General features: G+C 48.5%; 4 protein-coding genes across 4 annotated transcripts; 1 reads left to right on the plus strand and 3 right to left on the minus strand.

Annotated features, from left to right (window-relative positions):
• Positions 1 to 309: 309 nt before the first annotated feature.
• LOC136198954 (rap guanine nucleotide exchange factor 2-like) lies at positions 310 to 5,610 on the plus strand. Its single transcript, XM_065989027.1, has 2 exons — positions 310 to 570; positions 1,497 to 5,610. Exons 1-2 carry the CDS (start codon positions 410 to 412, stop codon positions 5,452 to 5,454), a joined length of 4,119 nt encoding a protein of 1,372 aa, XP_065845099.1. The 5' UTR covers positions 310 to 409; the 3' UTR covers positions 5,455 to 5,610.
• A 126-nt stretch (positions 5,611 to 5,736) lies between these two features.
• On the minus strand, positions 5,737 to 12,758 carry LOC136198960 (fibrillin-2-like). Its single transcript, XM_065989036.1, has 22 exons — positions 12,663 to 12,758; positions 12,467 to 12,498; positions 12,046 to 12,408; positions 11,645 to 11,989; positions 11,468 to 11,590; positions 10,917 to 11,414; positions 10,667 to 10,807; positions 10,488 to 10,613; positions 10,239 to 10,437; positions 10,027 to 10,191; positions 9,448 to 9,980; positions 9,281 to 9,400; positions 9,164 to 9,227; positions 9,054 to 9,115; positions 8,877 to 8,999; positions 6,516 to 6,585; positions 6,387 to 6,462; positions 6,231 to 6,333; positions 6,116 to 6,177; positions 6,020 to 6,061; positions 5,910 to 5,964; positions 5,737 to 5,850 (listed from the first exon to the last, which is right to left on the minus strand). The coding sequence occupies exons 1-22, from the start codon at positions 12,689 to 12,691 to the stop codon at positions 5,840 to 5,842; spliced, it is 3,342 nt and encodes a 1,113-aa protein (XP_065845108.1). The 5' UTR covers positions 12,692 to 12,758; the 3' UTR covers positions 5,737 to 5,839.
• On the minus strand, positions 12,754 to 14,321 carry LOC136198974 (kelch-like protein 20). Its single transcript, XM_065989055.1, has one exon. The coding sequence runs from the start codon at positions 14,304 to 14,306 to the stop codon at positions 12,789 to 12,791; it is 1,518 nt and encodes a 505-aa protein (XP_065845127.1). The 5' UTR covers positions 14,307 to 14,321; the 3' UTR covers positions 12,754 to 12,788.
• Positions 14,322 to 14,545: 224 nt separating this feature from the next.
• On the minus strand, positions 14,546 to 16,782 carry LOC136198971 (dolichyl-diphosphooligosaccharide--protein glycosyltransferase subunit 1-like). Its single transcript, XM_065989050.1, has 7 exons — positions 16,470 to 16,782; positions 16,355 to 16,419; positions 15,480 to 16,295; positions 15,284 to 15,422; positions 15,111 to 15,230; positions 14,811 to 15,053; positions 14,546 to 14,755 (listed from the first exon to the last, which is right to left on the minus strand). The coding sequence occupies exons 1-7, from the start codon at positions 16,716 to 16,718 to the stop codon at positions 14,618 to 14,620; spliced, it is 1,770 nt and encodes a 589-aa protein (XP_065845122.1). The 5' UTR covers positions 16,719 to 16,782; the 3' UTR covers positions 14,546 to 14,617.
• Between the last annotated feature and the right edge of the window lie 11 nt (positions 16,783 to 16,793).

Below are 16,793 nucleotides of genomic sequence, written 5' to 3' on the forward strand. Positions count from 1 at the left end.
ACTTCCGGACTCATCTGCGACCACAAAGGCACAAATTAAAGTGCCATTGTCCCTTCGTTCAGTGCAGAAAGGACGCGTAGGCGACAACAAAGAAATGGGCTCCAAGTCATCAAACACTGCAGTTCTTAGCTCATAGGACTGTTATTTCTGGTTCCTCTTCCGGAGTCATTACCGGAACCGCGGATACCTCAACGTCCGTTAGGTGGATCTATTTTTTGCCAGAAGGCCCGTGACATCACGAACACTTCCTTGTCCTCGCCCACGTCTCTCGTCCCAAAACGCATGCGCCTAAATCGCGGCGTACGTTTTGCGATACTTTCCCACCGAAGTCAGCCCAGTCAGCCTGTGACTGGCCGCCCGGCGATTCACCGATTCATTCATTTAGCCGCCCGGCTAATAGACTGGAAAAATGGAAGCGGGATCGGACAGCAGCGGCGGCAGCAGCGACGAAGCGATATTTCACGTCCTCCAAAAGCCTCCCGATCGTCGCAAAGAATCGGATCTGGCTCGCCTTGCGAATAATCTTCGACAATACAAGGCGTTCGACAAATACGACGATGTTCAACTCCGGTACGCGTACAGTAAACTCAAAATAAGGCGGGGGGCCCTCCCAGGGACGACCCCCCGTCGGAATTTCGTTGGAGTCGCGAGGGAATGGGCAAAGTGTCCCTCCGTTTCTTTTTAACTGTGTCGCGTTCTAAGCAACCCCAAAGCGATCGCGGCATTTTTTCGTTTCCCCTCGGCCCCCTGTCGGCTAACGATCGACCGGACCCCCTCCCCGTGCCGATTAGAGTCGAAACGAAAGTCGGAGACTCGAAATCGAATGTCTGCGACTTCGTTTTGGGGAAGGCGCGATATTCGATCGATCGATTGACGCAAGTGCTATCGCGCGGCGCGCGCGCGCGTACGCGAACGCGTTCGCGGGCGCGGGCGTCGCGCGCATTATCGCAAAGCGCCTTATCGAAATGTCGAGCGATTTTTCGCGTCCCAATCGAAGTGTTTTTACTCCGGAGGCCCGTCCGGAATGATGGATCGGCGCCGTGCTAAACGATTAAGCAAACAAGCGGTTATCGAGTGTAAATAGATTGTCTTGCACACCGTCGCAGCGCGACAGCGAGTGTTGTCGGATACGGCGAGGGTACGAATCCCTTTTCTAGTCGATTTAGACGAGGTTCTCGACTAGCTGTAAAAATAGTCGAGCGAACGCGATCGCGCCGCGCGGATCTCTCGTTCAGTCCCGCGCGCGTTGGGCGACGTGACGCCATCTGGCAAAAGTGCGCGTTTGAAGAGGAAACGCCTAAATCGAAACGTCCGCATCCTTTTTTTCTAAATCGAAACGTCCGCATCCTTTTTTAGTCGACTAGATTAGCGTCTCGACTAGCGGTAAAAATAGTCGAGGAAACGTAATCCCACCGCGCGGACCGCGTCCTCAGATCGCGCGCGTGCCCCTCTCACAACAAAAGGCTTCAATTATAAATTATTTATCTTTCCCGTAGTTCCCTGTGCCGTTCCGTCACCTACGAATACCACCAGCCCAATAGTTACCTATTCCGTCGCGACGAACTTCTCCCCCGCTGGTACGTCGTACTTCACGGCTCCGTCATGATGAACGCCGAACTTTTCGCCGCCGGATCGACAATCGGCGCCGATCGCAACAACGAATTGCGCGCCGCCAACGATTGTCTCGTTCTCGACCCCACCGAATTTCTCGTCATAAGCGACGAAATCGAAGAATTAGACGAGAATTTTCTCCAGAGTCTAATCGTTGAACGGCCGCCGCCGTCGAGTCCGGCACCGTCCGATTCCGGTGTATCGACGTCGATTCGAGCCTGCGATCATTCTTTGACGTCATCCGGTTACGATTCGCCGAATCGTGGCGGCGGCACCGGCGGCGGCGGCACAGGCGTCGGCACCGTGAGCGGAACGCGACCCCTCTCCTTTCGCTCATCGTCGTCATCCGAGTCGATTGATCTACGATCGTCGCCTCAAACGTCCGCATTACGACGCGCCAAAACGACGAAAACGAAAATCCGAGCGGCGGCGACGACGACAAAAGCGGATTCTCAAAAAGGTCGTCGTCGTTCGGAGGCGGACGTCGCCGCCCAGTCGGGTCATCGCCGCGGCGGCGCGCCGAAGATGAGCGGCTTGGGTATGCTGCAAGAAGAGATGCAGCATCTGATTGATCGCATGGGCGAGAAATCGCACGCGGGAGTGATCATGACTCCCCGGCGCGATACGCGTTCGGGTGCATCGGGAAATCTCGGCGCGTCGGCGCGCGTCCTTCCGACGGAACCGCCCCGTTTGCTTTTCTCCTCCTCCGCCAGTGTTGACATAGACGATTTACCGGAAACGTGCGTGGATTCCGACGACGACGACACGCTGATCGGCGAGAGCGTGACGACGTCGTCGTCGCGCGACTCCCTAAGCGACATCCAAGATCCCGTCTACGAATCCATGGAGAAAATGCCGTCGGATCGAACGGAGAACGACATCGATTTAATGCACGATTATTTGCAATATTTACCGGCATTTTCCGGTCACACGGAAACGATTCGACGTCAACTGTGCGCGAAGATTTGCCTACACAAGTTTCTCCACGGAATGGAAGTCGTTCCGAACGGACGAGAACTCTCCTCCTGGTACGTCATCCTATACGGGCAATTGGATCTAATGAATCACGGAAAGAACGCGAAAACGCTCTTCTCCGGCGAATCGTTCGGCATAACGGCGGAAGCGTCGAAGAGCATTCACCAGGGTTCCCTCGTCGTCAAATCGGATCACTGTAAAATTCTCGAAGTGAAAGGCGAAGATTTCAAGGAGATTCTTCACAGCGGTGAACAAAATATTCGAACGGTGACCGAAGACGGAAAACCCGTTCTCGTTCAAGAACAACGCGGCGCCGGCGATCGGGTTGGTTACGTCATCATCCGGGGTACTCAAAAACGATTGCTCGATCAGCTCGTCGAAGCGAATCCCGCGGATCCGAATTACGCGGAAGATTTTCTTCTGTGTCATCGGACTTTTATCGAGGGTTTGCGCGTTGCTAGGCAACTGTTGGAGGCGTTTGAGGACGCGGAACAGCGTCCGCACGTAACGCGCGTTATGTTGCTATGGGTGAATAATCATTTTGGCGATTTTGACGGCGTTTCGGATATGATGGATTGCTTGGAGAAATTTCGCGAGAAATTGGAGGAGGAGAGGATGGGAGAGCATTTGCGCATGCTCGACGTTGCCGTGACGACAAAATCAAAAATCCGCGACGTCGTTCTCAAACGCGATGACGTCACAGCCCAATTGGGAATGACGATAATCGGACGAAACGATCACGTGTACGTGAGTCACGTGGAAAAGGAGACGATTTCGGAAAAGGCGAAAATTCGAATCGGCGACGAAATTATTTCCGTGAATGACGTCGCGACGACAGACGCGACGTTCGAGCGAGTGGAACGCGCGCTAAGCGACGGAAAGAAATTTCGAATTCAAGTGAAATACGCGGGATCGAACAAAGTCCTTCAAACCCATCCCTCCTTCACGTACAGCGACGATGACGACGGTTCCGCGTCGCCGTCGCCTCACTTCTATCCGCCCCCGCCAAGATCCGGGTCCTTTTTACTCCCAATGACGTCGAAACAGCACGAAAAGGGCGGGAAGTCGCGCACGCTAAGCGGACTCATAGGCAAATTGACGGGACGCGCGCGCAAGCCCAAAAGTCGTCCCGCTATCAGTTCAGTCATTTTTACCGGCAGTGTTGGCGGCGGTCAACTGACTCCGCCTCCGTTTCATCACAACAGTCGCGAGCAAACCCCGGATAGTGAATCCCTAAGTCCGACGACGTTGAGCGACGACTTGAAATTCTCGTTCGGACCCGTTCATCAAAGTACGAGCATGCCGTCGATTCCCCTCTCGCCGCCGCCTCAACTCAGTTCAAACATCGATCACGTGATTAAAATATTTCACGGCGGAAGCGGCACGAGCGACGGAGGGGGAAACGCGCACTCGTGCTACATTCCGATATCCAATCAGACGACGGCGGGAAATCTCGTCGCCTTGGCCATACGGGAGTTCTCCCAATCGGAGTCCGCGTGCGATTATTCCCTATGTCAGATCACCACGGATTCGAAAACGCGTTCCCTTCAGCAGAAACGTTTGCCCGATACGTTGAATCGTCTTCCCGAGCGTCTGGGACTCCATTCGCGCTACTACATCAAACCGCACAACATGACGGGAACTCTCGTTCACGAGGACGTCGTCGACGACATCCTGCGCGACGGCGCAATCCACGTCGCCAATCTCGATCTCGACGAACTCGTTCGTCATCTGACCGTGACGGATTTCGTCACGTTTCGGCAAATTCAACACGAAGAGTACATCCGGGATTTATTCGGTTGTCATAGCAATGAAGAAACGTCGACGGCGACGTCGACGCGTCATTTGGCGAAATTCGCCGACATTGTGAATCGGGAAATGTTTTGGGTCGTCACGGAAGTGTGCCGGGAAACGCGCGAGCGAAAGCGCGTCAAGATCATCAAGCGTTTCGTCAAAATCGCCGGCCTGTGTCGTCGCGCGCGCAATTTCAACACGATGTTCGCCGTCGTGAGCGGTCTCGGTCATCGATGCGTCGAGCGTCTTCGAACGACGTGGGATCGCGTTCCGTCGAAGTACGTACGCGCCTTCGAGTCCATGCAACGTCTCATGGATCCCACGCGAAATATGAGCACCTATCGTACGGTAATCAACGAGGAGAGTCGTCGCGGTCCCGTCATTCCCTTTTTTCCCGTCGTTAAAAAAGATCTCATGGTTCTCTACTTAACCAATGAGTCCAAGGTAAACGGGTTGATTAATTTCGAGAAGTTGCGTAAGCTCAGCAAGGAGATACGCAATGTCGGGCGATTCGCTTCGAAATCGTACGATCCCAATCACGTTTTCGGCGTCGAAACGTCGGCGGCGTCCGGCGGCGAACTTCTCCTCAATCCCATGACGGGGACGTTGAAGAAGCGAAGCGGCGCGGGCGGCGCGAATTCGATTATCAAAAAGATGTACGAGATGAAATTGATGGAGAAAAAAGTTCGCGAATACGTCGCCAATTTGCCGGTTATAGAAGACGAGACGATGTTAGAGGTTTTGTCCGTTGCTAGGGAACCGCCGCCGGGTAGCGGCGGCGGCGGCGGCGGCGGCGGGGCGGGCGGCTCGAACGGGCGCGCTTCGCCGCAAACGCGCGCTATGTCCGTCGGTTCGAAAGTGGGCTTAGTTAGGCGAAATAGCTCTTCTTCTTCTCTTACGCGTCGACTGAGCGTGCAGGAGGGAGCGTCGTCGGCGTCGGCGCCGAGTCCGGTTAAGAAACGGTTTCTCGGCGGGTCGCCGTCCAATAAGAAGAGACGCGGATCGGTGTCGTCGAGGCAGTCGTTGTCGTGCAACAGTTCGCCTTTGATAAAGGCGAAGAGTATGAATCACTGAAGAATATATATATGGTAGTGTTATTATTAGAAGAAATTATTGGCTGGGATTAATTCATTGACTATTTTGGACTTATGATTGTTTACGTAGTTGTTTGAAGTATTTGTAGTGAGAACCAGTTAGATTTTGAATAATAAATTGCGTAGGTCACGCTAATGAACCAATTTGCGAGGTTTAGCTTTTTTCGATGCCCGTATGTCCGGGTAGGGTAAACGGCTTTTGCAGGAAAACGAAGGAAAAACCGATTACCCTACCCGGACATACGGGACACAGTCACGTTGATCCAAAGACAGTAGAATATAATTCCTCACAGACGACGAAAGACAAGACAAAAAAACAAAGAATTCAAACATCTACAATGTCAACTTGAAAGGTCGCTTTGACTTCATCTGGAGACTAATCAAACAGAGCCATGATTTTTAGCCTGAAGGCAAACTACTGTACAGTCAGTTTACCTGTTGGAACGCTGTCGATTTTTTCTTCCAAAAGACGCTGCTCCAAGATAGCAACCTAAATTTTTCCCATTTCAGATAAATCTTCGGCGGAAATATTCGCGCTAATTCACCTTCTCGGCAAGATACGCTATTGTTTTCGAAGACTCCTTAGCCTTTGAACAAATACACGCTAAAAATTATTCTAGATAAAGTCTCCCTTGACGTACCTGATTTCCCAAGACTTCAACTTTCGCTGCTAAGGCCTCAAAAGCTCCAAAAGTAGGAGAGGCTTACCAAAAAATGCTCATAGTTAGTTTTAATAAATATTTTAGCCAATTTTACTCAAGCAAGTGAAGCCGTTCTCAGCGAGTCTTTCGTTCTCCTCGCACTCGCACCTGTACGAGCCTGGAGTGTTAACACACGTGCCTGAACAATTTCCATTGTTCTAAAAATAAACCTATTAAAATCCAGGTCCCCAAATTCGTAGCATAAATTAACCTCCAAGCATTCGTTGACATCATAGCAATGCGTCGAATCTGTCTCGTTGAGAACGTAGCCACTCAAACACGAGCAACTAGAAATACCGATTTATTAATTTACTCAAATTAATTTCATTTATTTCGTTACCTGAAGTCGCCCTCTTCGTTGGAGCAAATTTGATTACATCCAGATATATTTCTGTCGCATTCATCAACGTCTATTAATTAATCAAAAATCATTAACTAATTAATTGAAAAGGTCTACGGTCATATCTTATGGTGGTATACTTGTGTCATAATTCACGACAACAATAGCAGTAAGTGTGTGTCTGTCAAAAGTGGGATTTCGCTACTTTTTATGCGCGAGTGGCGTCCCTTGCGCCTGAACCGCAAGCGCCGCTCGCGCGCAACGAAAGGGAGACACTTACCCCTCGAAAGTAGGCGTTCCCGCCAACATTACAAAGTACTTTTTATGCGCGAGTGGCATTCGTTGCGCCTGAACCGCAAGCGCCGCTCGCGCGCAACGAATAAGACACTTGTCACAGTAAAGTAACAATACGAATGCGGTATCTAGTCAAGGTATTCATTCAACTACGAAAGTCTCGCTCCTTTTCTTCTCTAAACTTACTAATTGAAAAATTCACTCGCAATTGATTTTTCGGTATGCGTTTGTTGCGATGAAATCAAACATGATCCACGCCCCGCGACAAATGAACGCGATCAAAACGAAAAGTCACGCCCAACAAACACCGTTTTGAGGCGAGAGAACGGGCAAAACAGTTTTGAGGCGAGATAACGGCCGAAACAGTTTTGACGCAAGATAACGGGCAAAGCAAGATAACGGGCAAAATAGTTTTGAAGCAAGATAACGGGCAAAACAGTTTTGCGGCGAAATAACGGGCAAAACAGTTTTGAAGCAAGATAACGGGCAAAGCAAGATAACGGGCAAAACAGTTTTGAAGCAAGATAACGGGCAAAGCAAGATAACGGGCAAAGCAAGATAACGGGCAAAACAGTTTTGAAGCAAGATAACGAGCAAAGCAAGATAACGGGCAAAACAGTTTTGAAGCAAGATAACGAGCAAAACAGTTTTGAAGCAAGATAACGGGCAAAGCAAGATAACGGGCAAAACAGTTTTGAGGCGAAATAACGGGCAAAACAGTTTTGAAGCAAGATAACGGGCAAAGCAAGATATAACGGGCAAAGCAAGATAGCGGGCAAAACAGTTTTGAAGCAAGATAACGAGCAAAACAGTTTTGAAGCAAGATAACGGGCAAAGCAAGATAACGGGCAAAGCAAGATAACGGGCAAAACAGTTTTGAGGCGAGATAACGGGCAAAACAGTTTTGAAGCAAGATAACGGGCAAAACAGTTTTGAGGCGAGATAACGGGCGAAACAGTTTTGAGACAAAAATACGAATACGGTATCTAGTCAAGGTGTTATTCAATTACGGAAGTGAGGGTCTCGCTCCTTTCTTCTCTAAACTTAATTGAAAAATTCACTCGCAATTGATTTTTCGTTTTGATGGCAGGCGTTCGTTGTAATAAAATCAAACATGATCCACGCCCCGCAACAAATAAACGTGATCAAAACGAAAATTCACGCCCAACAAAAAAATTGAGGGCGCGAAAAATTGAGGGCGCAGCTGGCGAGGCCACGCAGCGGGCGAGGCCCCGCAGCCGGCGAGGCCCCGCAACAATATAAAACGATCATGCACGCGGCCACAATTTGAGCAAACATGATCAGAAGGATAATTCACGTCCAACAACGATTGAACACCAATGATGGGAAAGAAATGTCACGCTCCGCAACAAATGAACGCGATCAAAACGAAAATTCATACTCAGCAAAAACAAAAAAATTGAAACAAGCGAGGCCACGCAAAATTAGCACACGATCATTTTTTTGTTGCGCCTGAACCGCAAGCGTCGCTCGCGCGCAACGAATTGGAGACACTTGCCCCCCAAAAGTGGGCGTTCCCGCCTACACTACTTTATGCGCGAGTGGCGTTCCTTGCGCCTGAAACGCAAGCGCCGCTCGCGCGCAACGAATTGGAGACACTTGCCCCCCAAAAGTGGGCGTTCCCGCCTACACTACTTCAAGCGCGAGTGGCGTTCCTTGCGCCTGAACAGCAAGCGCCGCTCGCGCGCAACGCATTGGAGACACTTGCCTATCAAAAGTGGGCGTTCCCGCCTACACTACTTTATGCGCGAGTGGCGTTCCTTGCGCCTGAACAGCAAGCGCCGCTCGCGCGCAACGAATCGGAGACACTTGCCCCCCAAAAGTGGGCGTTTCCGCCAACGCTACTTTATGCGCCTGAACATTGGTCCAGCTCGGGCCGCGGGCCGGCCGGGACGGAGGCGACGCCCCTGTCTCAACAACAACGACTTTACCGTTATTGTTGTCTCAACAATAACAGTAAAAGCTTTACAGTTATTTTTTGTCTCAACAACAACGACTTTGTTGTTGTTGCGTCGTAAATTATGACACAAATATATAATATCTAACCTGTGCACGTCATATTGTCGGCATTTAATTCGTAGCCGGCGTCACAGGAGCAATAGTACGAGCCCACGACGTTGTGGCATCGCTGAGTGCAGTTATCCGTCTCTTCTCTGCATTCGTTGATGTCTTTTATTACAAAAATTACAAGTGCCTTTCAGTTATCGATTATAAATGTCGTACCTTGGCATTTTGAGGGTCTGTTGGGCTTTACTGCGTAGCCATCTTCACAGCTGCACTCATAACTAAAAAGAATATTAATTAATAATAATGACGTTATTACTGCTGTTTACCCTCCGTAAAAATTCGTGCAGATTTGAGCGCAGCCTCCGTTATTAACACTACATTCGTCGATATCTTCAAAAAATATTCGCTAAGTGGTCTACAAATCCATAATCGAATCTCTCTACCTAAGCAATCACGGCCATTGCTATGGAGACGAAAACTGGGCGATCGACAATTGCAAGAGAAAGAACCGTTCGTATTCTGACACGTCATATTGCAGGGCGTGTCCAAGCACTCATTAATATCTAATAACTTAATAATAAATATATTCATTTTTTTGATTCAGTGGTACCTTGGCAGGTCACGCCCCCATCTTGAGTCTCGTATCCCGTCTCGCATTCACACGTACGATTCCCCGGAGTATTAATACAAGTATGTTGACAGCCCCCGTTATTGACGTCACATTCATTAATATCAGTGCAATTGAATCCATTTTCAGTCAACTGCCAGCCGGGATAGCAACTACACCGATAAGACCCCGGAGAATTTACGCACAACTCAGAAACGGAGCACTGGTTCTCCCCTCGTCGACACTCGTCAATATCAATGCAACTGTACCCATCTCCCGCGAGTTTATACCCTTGATTGCATTTACAGCGATAACTTCTTTTTGTATTGATGCATCGCTGGCTGCATTGATTCAAGTCGTTCGATGCGCATTCGTTTATATCAATGCAGCTTTTGCCGTCGTTTCCGAGCTCGTATCCACGGGAACACGTGCACGTGAACGAACCTACGGTGTTGTTGCAGATTTCCGCACAACCGCCATTGGAAACGCTACATTCGTCGATGTCAAGACAAGTAAACTTATTTGCACCAACGTGCCTGAAAGAACTACTAGATTAAAAATTATTTATGTATTTATTCTTACGTTGCATTATATCCCGGTGGACAGATGCATTGATAGTGTCCGGGTATGTTCACGCACGTGCCGTTCGTGCAGATATCTGGAATCAATTTGCATTCGTTTATGTCAATGCAACCGCCAAAGCCACGTCGATCCGTCACGTGCCCCTCATCGCACGTGCACTTATACCTGGAAAAAAATCTACTACATTTTTAAATTGGTATTTCCTTTCTTGCCATGCGTCTTTGCTTCTCCGGCATTCGGGACATTTTTCTGGGTTTGACGAGAAGTGTTTGCACTCGTCCACGTCGATACACAGTCTATTATCATCTTTGCTGACATTGAATCCTTGTCTGCAGCCACACTTATAAGATCCGGGCGTATTTATACACAACTGACTACACCCCGCGTTATTTGCCAGACACTCGTTCGTATCTAAATGCGTGATAACTTAGAGGCGTTCTGCGTAGCCCTAAACAAATTGCCTTTGCATTCTTTTCCATTTGCGCTGAGCCTGAAGCCGTCGCGACACGAACAATAGAAACTACCGATAGTGTTGGTACAATTCTGCTCGCAATGGTGAACCTCCGAATTTAGGCACTCGTTTTCATCTTTAATTAAATTTTTTCTTGACTAATTTTAGCGCGCGCGTGAATGTACCTACCTTCGCATTCGGTGCCACTTTGACTCAATCTAAAGCCAAGTCTATTGCAAACGCAATAGAACGATCCTAAGGTATTCCGACACTCGGCCGGATGCACGCAATTGTGACGAACACGAGGATGAGGACTACACTCATCAACATCTACATGAATAATTAAAATTAAGTAATACTACTGATAAATTATATTAGAATTCGCTCTCTAATGCGAATTTTAATGCGAATTTTAAATCTGTGCTATCTATCTCTTTACCTCGGCAACTTTTTTCGTCCGAGTTTGATTTGAATCCGGATCGACACACGCATCGCGCTTTTCCTTCTCGAACTGTGCACCGTTGCTCACATCCGCCGTTATTGATGGAACAGGGAGACGACACAAAGTGTCTCGCCGCTATAAGCGGGTGGCTTGGATTGGACGAATAGCAGAGATGGAATCCACTTGCCGCTTGATCGTCATCGCTCACGAAGCGCAGGAGAAGTTTATTACTCGTCGAAACGATGCGACTCGGAAGGACATTTCCGCAGAAGATGCCGTTGATTGTGGAGCACGTGTTGTCGCCGTCGTAGATGATGAGTCGATCACAATCGCAATTGCCGGAATTTTGCATGCTGAAATTGTAGAAGCGGAGGTGAATTCGCTCGTTTTCGTTCGCCGATATGACGAAGTCGGATAGGCCGCTATTAGGATAGCGTTGGGGGAAATTGGGACTGTTTACGCAGCCGCTGACTTGCAGCGGATGAACGTTTTTCACTATAAATTGATTAGGAATTAAAGAGAATTAAATAATACGTAATCTCCTTTACTTGCTATTTCGCAGTGTGCTCCCGTGTAGCCTTGAGGGCAGCAGCATTTGTACGCTGTAGGCTCCGTTTCGACGCACGTGCCGCCGTTACGGCACGGGCTGGAGCGACACGGAGAAACGCAGGCTACGGGCACTCGTGCTCAAAAAATAACATTTTAAAAAATAAATAGTTTCCTACCTGAGCGGTATTCAAGGCGGAAGCCGTTTTTGACTACAGATCCGTCTGTTTGGAAACGAACCAGGGCTTCGTTGCCAACCCGGATGTCTCTTCCAATTACGTGAGAGTGACAGTATGGGCCAACTTGATTCGATAACAACGAGTCTCCGTTGTAAATCGTCACGTGATCAAAGGTGCAGCCTCGAGTGTGCTCGAGATTTAAATGGGTGAAACGAAAGACGATGTTGCAATCCGACGGCAGGCAAATGTGAAAGAGAACATCGGCGTTATTTGGGTAAAGACGCGGATAATTTGGCGACGTCATAACGCCACTTTTAGCTGTCAAAAATTGACCTTCACTATGACCTAAGCATAGTCAAGTCCCCGTAAAAGAATCTAGGAAATAATTAGTGGTTATTTACCTGAGCAACGTACCCTATCAACTTGAATTTCAAAACCGCGACCTTCTACGGACGAATCCGATCTGAATTCTACCTCTCCCGTGCTTTTATCGCATGTCACTACTTTATTACTGCTTTGCACTGAACTTAGAGCTCCACAAAACTCTTTAACGTAGGTATTTCCGCATTTAATTTTAACGCGGTCATACGGGCAATTGTTGCCGCTTTCCAAGTCAAGAAACTGGAGGGTGAATTTCAAGCAGTAAAGAGGACTCTGAGTGGCCAACGAAGTGACACAACGTGCTGAACTCGGATATCTTCCTCGAAAATTCGGTGACGTCACAGAAGTTCCTCTTTCGGTGACGGTGACGTCTTCGCTACAAGCTTCCGGTTCGTGCAAAGGAGGCGTGGTCATCGGATTAAATCGATTAGGAATGCTCACCTTGTATAGAGACGACGAAGCACGCGAGTAATCTAGAACAAAAGACAATGAATAGAGAGAGAGACTTGGATTGAAAAACGTAGGCGTGGTTCTACGAGAATTGTCCTCCTAGCGAAGCCACTAAAGTACGCGTTTCCGGTTCTCATTAGAACGAAATCGCGCGCGTTTTTCGTCGCGAAAAATGCGAGAAACCTACGAAATGACGACGCCGACGAGACGACCCATTGTTTTCCCAAGAAACGGAGACGCACAACGTAAAACCGGATGAGAAAACGCCCGGATCGGGATTACCATATATGGAGCGTCATTGTTCTCTCTCATCTCATGCACTTGCTATTGCGCAACATGCGAATCGTTCTCGCGGACTATTCATGCGCGAAACTTTCGTCCACGAACTGTCGGCGTCGACGTCGTTGATATCTACGGCTTCGACGTCGCAATTTCCAGCGCCGCCAAATAGAAAAACGCGCCCGTCCCACGCGACTGCGCTTGCGCGACTTCGAGGCGAAAGAAGATGTTTCAACGGAAACCACGCCCACAAACAAACGTCAAAATATTCAACGGACGAAAAATGACGACGCCCTTCCGTACCCCCAGCCACAATTATTCGATTTTCAGCGTGGCAAATTGCAGCTAAGGATCGGCGTGACGTCATCGCGGGAATAGGTTCCCAAGTGTCTGTAAGAGGGCTATAGCGTTCGCATGATTTCAAGTCCTGTATGCCGTCATAGCCGCCTATGACGTAGACCCAATTATTCACGGAAACGCATCCGTGCATGCTTCTAGCCGTTGCCATGGCAGAGAAATCGGACCACTGTTTAGATTCCGCGGAGAATTTTTCGCCCGTTGCTAGGCATTGGGTTCTACCGTCATAGCCACCGGTTACGTATATAAAAGAGCTGATGATAGCGCACGCTACGCTACTGCGTGAGATTTTCATAGGGGGCCCCATTTCCCACGTGTCAGTTATAGGGTCATAAATTTCAATACTGTTTAATGCCTTATTTCCGTCTGAGCCTCCGATGACGTATATATTGTTATTAGTGGTGACGGCAACTGTGCAGCCGCGTCGTGGCGTTTCCATGGGAATGCTTGATCTCCACGTGTTTGTAATCGGATTAAATAATTCAATAGTATTAGTGGGATTTCTTTCTATGATTCCGCCTATGACGTAGATGACGTCGCAACCGGAAACGGAATTTCGCGGTCTGAGATGATTGTTATCAACCACTTTACGAGATAAACGAAAATCTTTTACGTCTTGAATGATTTCTTGACAGTCGTCCCTCGTGGATATCAATTTATTCACGAGGACATTCTCCACGAGAAACGACCAGGGCAATTGACATAAACGAATTGCTTTCAAAAGCATTTTTAGCGCGGAACTCCGCGTTATGACGTCACGCTGGACCCACTTTAGCGCAGCGTTAAAAACCGTTTCTTCACTATTCGCATTGAGACGATCGTCTTTTATTAATCTGATGACGTCAGCGATATCGACACAGAGAAATTCGTCCTCTCGGACAACTCCTTCGAAATTATTCAGCGCATGTAGCCACGAAATTTTTTTCAAATGCGAGCAATTGTGTCGAGAAGCGAGACGATGAATTCCAAAGCAATTCGAATCGGCGATATTCTCCTCCAAGTAGAAAACGCACTTTTCGACGACGTCGTCGAATTGCAAGTACGCGGCCGCTTCGAATACGTCCTCTACGTTCGCGTGCGTAAGCTCGATGCGCGATGTATACGCGTGTTCGACGAGGAGCTCTACCGCGTGACCGGCCACGTGTTCGAGTGCGATCTCGCTTCTAGCGCTCTCCGCCATGGTCCCCGTGAACATAGCTTCGAAGTAGGGACTTACGCAGGCTAGAACGAGCTTGTGCGCGGCGATTCGACGAGATTCGACGAGGATGTGGATGTCGACGAGTCGACGCGACGCTCGAAAGCGCTCCATTTGGCGTACGATCGACGCGGCGTGCTTCGTTGGCTTTTCCGAAGACTTTGAGCGTTTTTTCGGCGGCTCCGCGACGCTCATAGTCGCGAGGAAAGTGCGACGAAGTGTAAGCGCGTTACGACACCTTTACATCACATGAACATCCTTTCGAAGTACCCGGAAACTCTCGTGGTAACCACTCATGCACACACTCAGTCTCACAAGGAGTCCAAAATTCCTTGCATTTCGACGAGAAGTTCTTCTCTTTTCTCCGTGTTATGAGCTCCGCCTCCCTTTCCCGCGCTATCCTTCAAGTAACTCACATACTCCTTCTCCATGCGCTCGAGTTTAGAAACCTGTATATAAAAAAATTCAAATTTTTTTCTCGAGTACACTTATCGTTTAATTAACCTTTTCATGGGCTTCCGGGTCACCAGCCACGTCATTCTTGAGTCTCCCCAGCTCAGCAATCATGTCCTTGATGGCTGTATCCAAGGGTTTCTTGGCTGACTGAAACGCACTGGTATCCTTTGAGGTTTTGTGCGCGTGTATGACATCATTGTATTGCGCGTAGACGTCGTGGAGTTGACGACAGAGCGAATCGACCATTTCCTTGCCTCCAGACGCCTTGAGTCTAGCCTCATGAGCAGAATCCTATATAAAAAAAGTAAATACATTTATGTACTGTAAGAAAAATGTGACTGAGGCTACTTTGACTATGGAAAAATCTATCCTAGTCACTACGATGACGGAGAGGAAGACAAGGAAGAAAGCGGCGACGACTAGAAACGGTTCTTGGAGCATGTAGATCCCAGAGAATTCATATTCAAGCTGAAAGACATAAGCCATATGAAAGTTCCAGTATAAAAAATATGAATACATACCTCAAAATCTTGTATATGTTGTTCTACGAGATTCTTAGCTGTTGCTATGACGACGGGTCTTCCGCACGTGTCCAAGTAAGTGCGATGAATTTCCCGCGGTTTCTCAGAAACGGAAAAGGGAGCAGACAATTTGATTTTTCTAATAAGAGAGAAAAAAATTAATTTTCCTAATTTTCAATAATTTAAATTCTCCTACGTGGCTCCTTCGGGCAGAATAATCTTCAAAAGCACATCTTCGACCACTTGATCATCATACACGTGATCAACAAATCTCATTTTCAATTTATAACGAGATCCCTGATGAAACAAGTATTCGTGACTGGGCAAATTGTAGCCAATGTAATAGTTGGTCTGCCATCCGCCAAACAAGGGAAACCGGGGCCGAATCTCCAGCTCCACAGCCTCGTCCAAAGACAACATATTACTAGTAGAAATATTTCCAATTTCATCTCTATAATAGACGTCCATAGCGGCGGAAGGCAAGAGAGTTTTGAAGGAACGAATTGATGATAAGCCACTCCCGGATGGATTCCTTTGGTAGTCATAGCGACTGAACGAACCCTTGAGCTTTGCTCCATTATGTTTCATGAAGTAGGTTTCCTCTACGGCGACGTTGCCCCAGTGAGAGACTTCAATAACGCGCGTTAGACTCGTCACAACCAAGAACGGGCCATTGTTCTCATAGTGAACAGTCATTTTATCGAAGGAATAGGGCTCTTGATCTTCGTAGGGCCCGTACGTGATGACGCTTTCGCTCAATTGCGTTGGCTTCAGTTGGGAGTGAGATATGACGTTGGACGACGACAATTTGACGGTCGTCGTCTGGGTAACGACCTTGTAGGGAATGGAGATGTAGTGATTGGAGCGATAGCGTATCAATTGCTTTTCCGCCTGGGAAATTTGCGACGGGTACGGTTCGAGGATATTCGTAAAAACGGTTTCCACGGTGACGACGATCGATCCGGATGGAGAGAGGGGCGTGGGGAGGGTCACTTTGAAAAGTTGACCTTTTCTATATATATGAGAATTACGAAATTAATAAATAATTCGCGATTTTACGGTGTTTTCTACTTCGCGTCTTCTTTTCCGGCTGCCGTAACTTGAAGTTTCACTTCGGTATCGTCCGATTTTTCCAGCTGGAGTGCGTAGATGAGATCGCTTTCGAATGTGCGTTCGAAATTCTTACCGTTGCACCGATGAAGGAGAGGTGTTTGGCGTGCGACGCGTCCACTGCGTAGTGGACGTGTTGAAGCGCTGCGCTGCCGCTATTTTCCAGGGTCGTTGTCGTGTTAATTTTGAGAACGTGAGTTGTCAAGTCGATGAGCCGGGTTGCCTTGCTCACGACGACGTTTTCGCTGATTCCGTCGTTGGCGCCGGAGCAGAAGGCAATGGTGAGTGCAACGAGTGCAGCTAGAATACCGCGGAACCGCCGCATTTCTCGATCCGAACTGATTGAGCTGGGGGGAGAGAAACGGCTACGTGGACAACCGCATGCGCAAGCGGGTTGTGT

This window comes from Oscarella lobularis, chromosome 20 (genome assembly GCF_947507565.1).
Source record: "Oscarella lobularis chromosome 20, ooOscLobu1.1, whole genome shotgun sequence".
NCBI lineage: Eukaryota > Metazoa > Porifera > Homoscleromorpha > Homosclerophorida > Oscarellidae > Oscarella > Oscarella lobularis.

Coding starts and splice junctions, on each gene's coding strand:
- LOC136198954 (XM_065989027.1), top strand. CDS start 410: ATGGAAGCGGGATCGGACAGCAGCGGCGGCAGCAGCGACGAAGCGATA. Junction 571..1,496: donor TACGACGATGTTCAACTCCG/GTACGCGTACAG, acceptor TCTTTCCCGTAG/TTCCCTGTGCCGTTCCGTCA.
- LOC136198960 (XM_065989036.1), bottom strand. CDS start 12,691: ATGGGTCGTCTCGTCGGCGTCGTCATTTC. Junction 12,409..12,466: donor CTTCGTCGTCTCTATACAAG/GTGAGCATTCCT, acceptor ACGAACCGGAAG/CTTGTAGCGAAGACGTCACC. Junction 9,228..9,280: donor CAATGGCCGTGATTGCTTAG/GTAGAGAGATTC, acceptor TATTTTTTGAAG/ATATCGACGAATGTAGTGTT.
- LOC136198974 (XM_065989055.1), bottom strand. CDS start 14,306: ATGTTCACGGGGACCATGGCGGAGAGCGCTAGAAGCGAGATCGCACTC.
- LOC136198971 (XM_065989050.1), bottom strand. CDS start 16,718: ATGCGGCGGTTCCGCGGTATTCTAGCTGCACTCGTTGCACTCACCATT. Junction 16,420..16,469: donor TCTCCTTCATCGGTGCAACG/GTAAGAATTTCG, acceptor TACGCACTCCAG/CTGGAAAAATCGGACGATAC. Junction 16,296..16,354: donor GCCGGAAAAGAAGACGCGAA/GTAGAAAACACC, acceptor TCATATATATAG/AAAAGGTCAACTTTTCAAAG.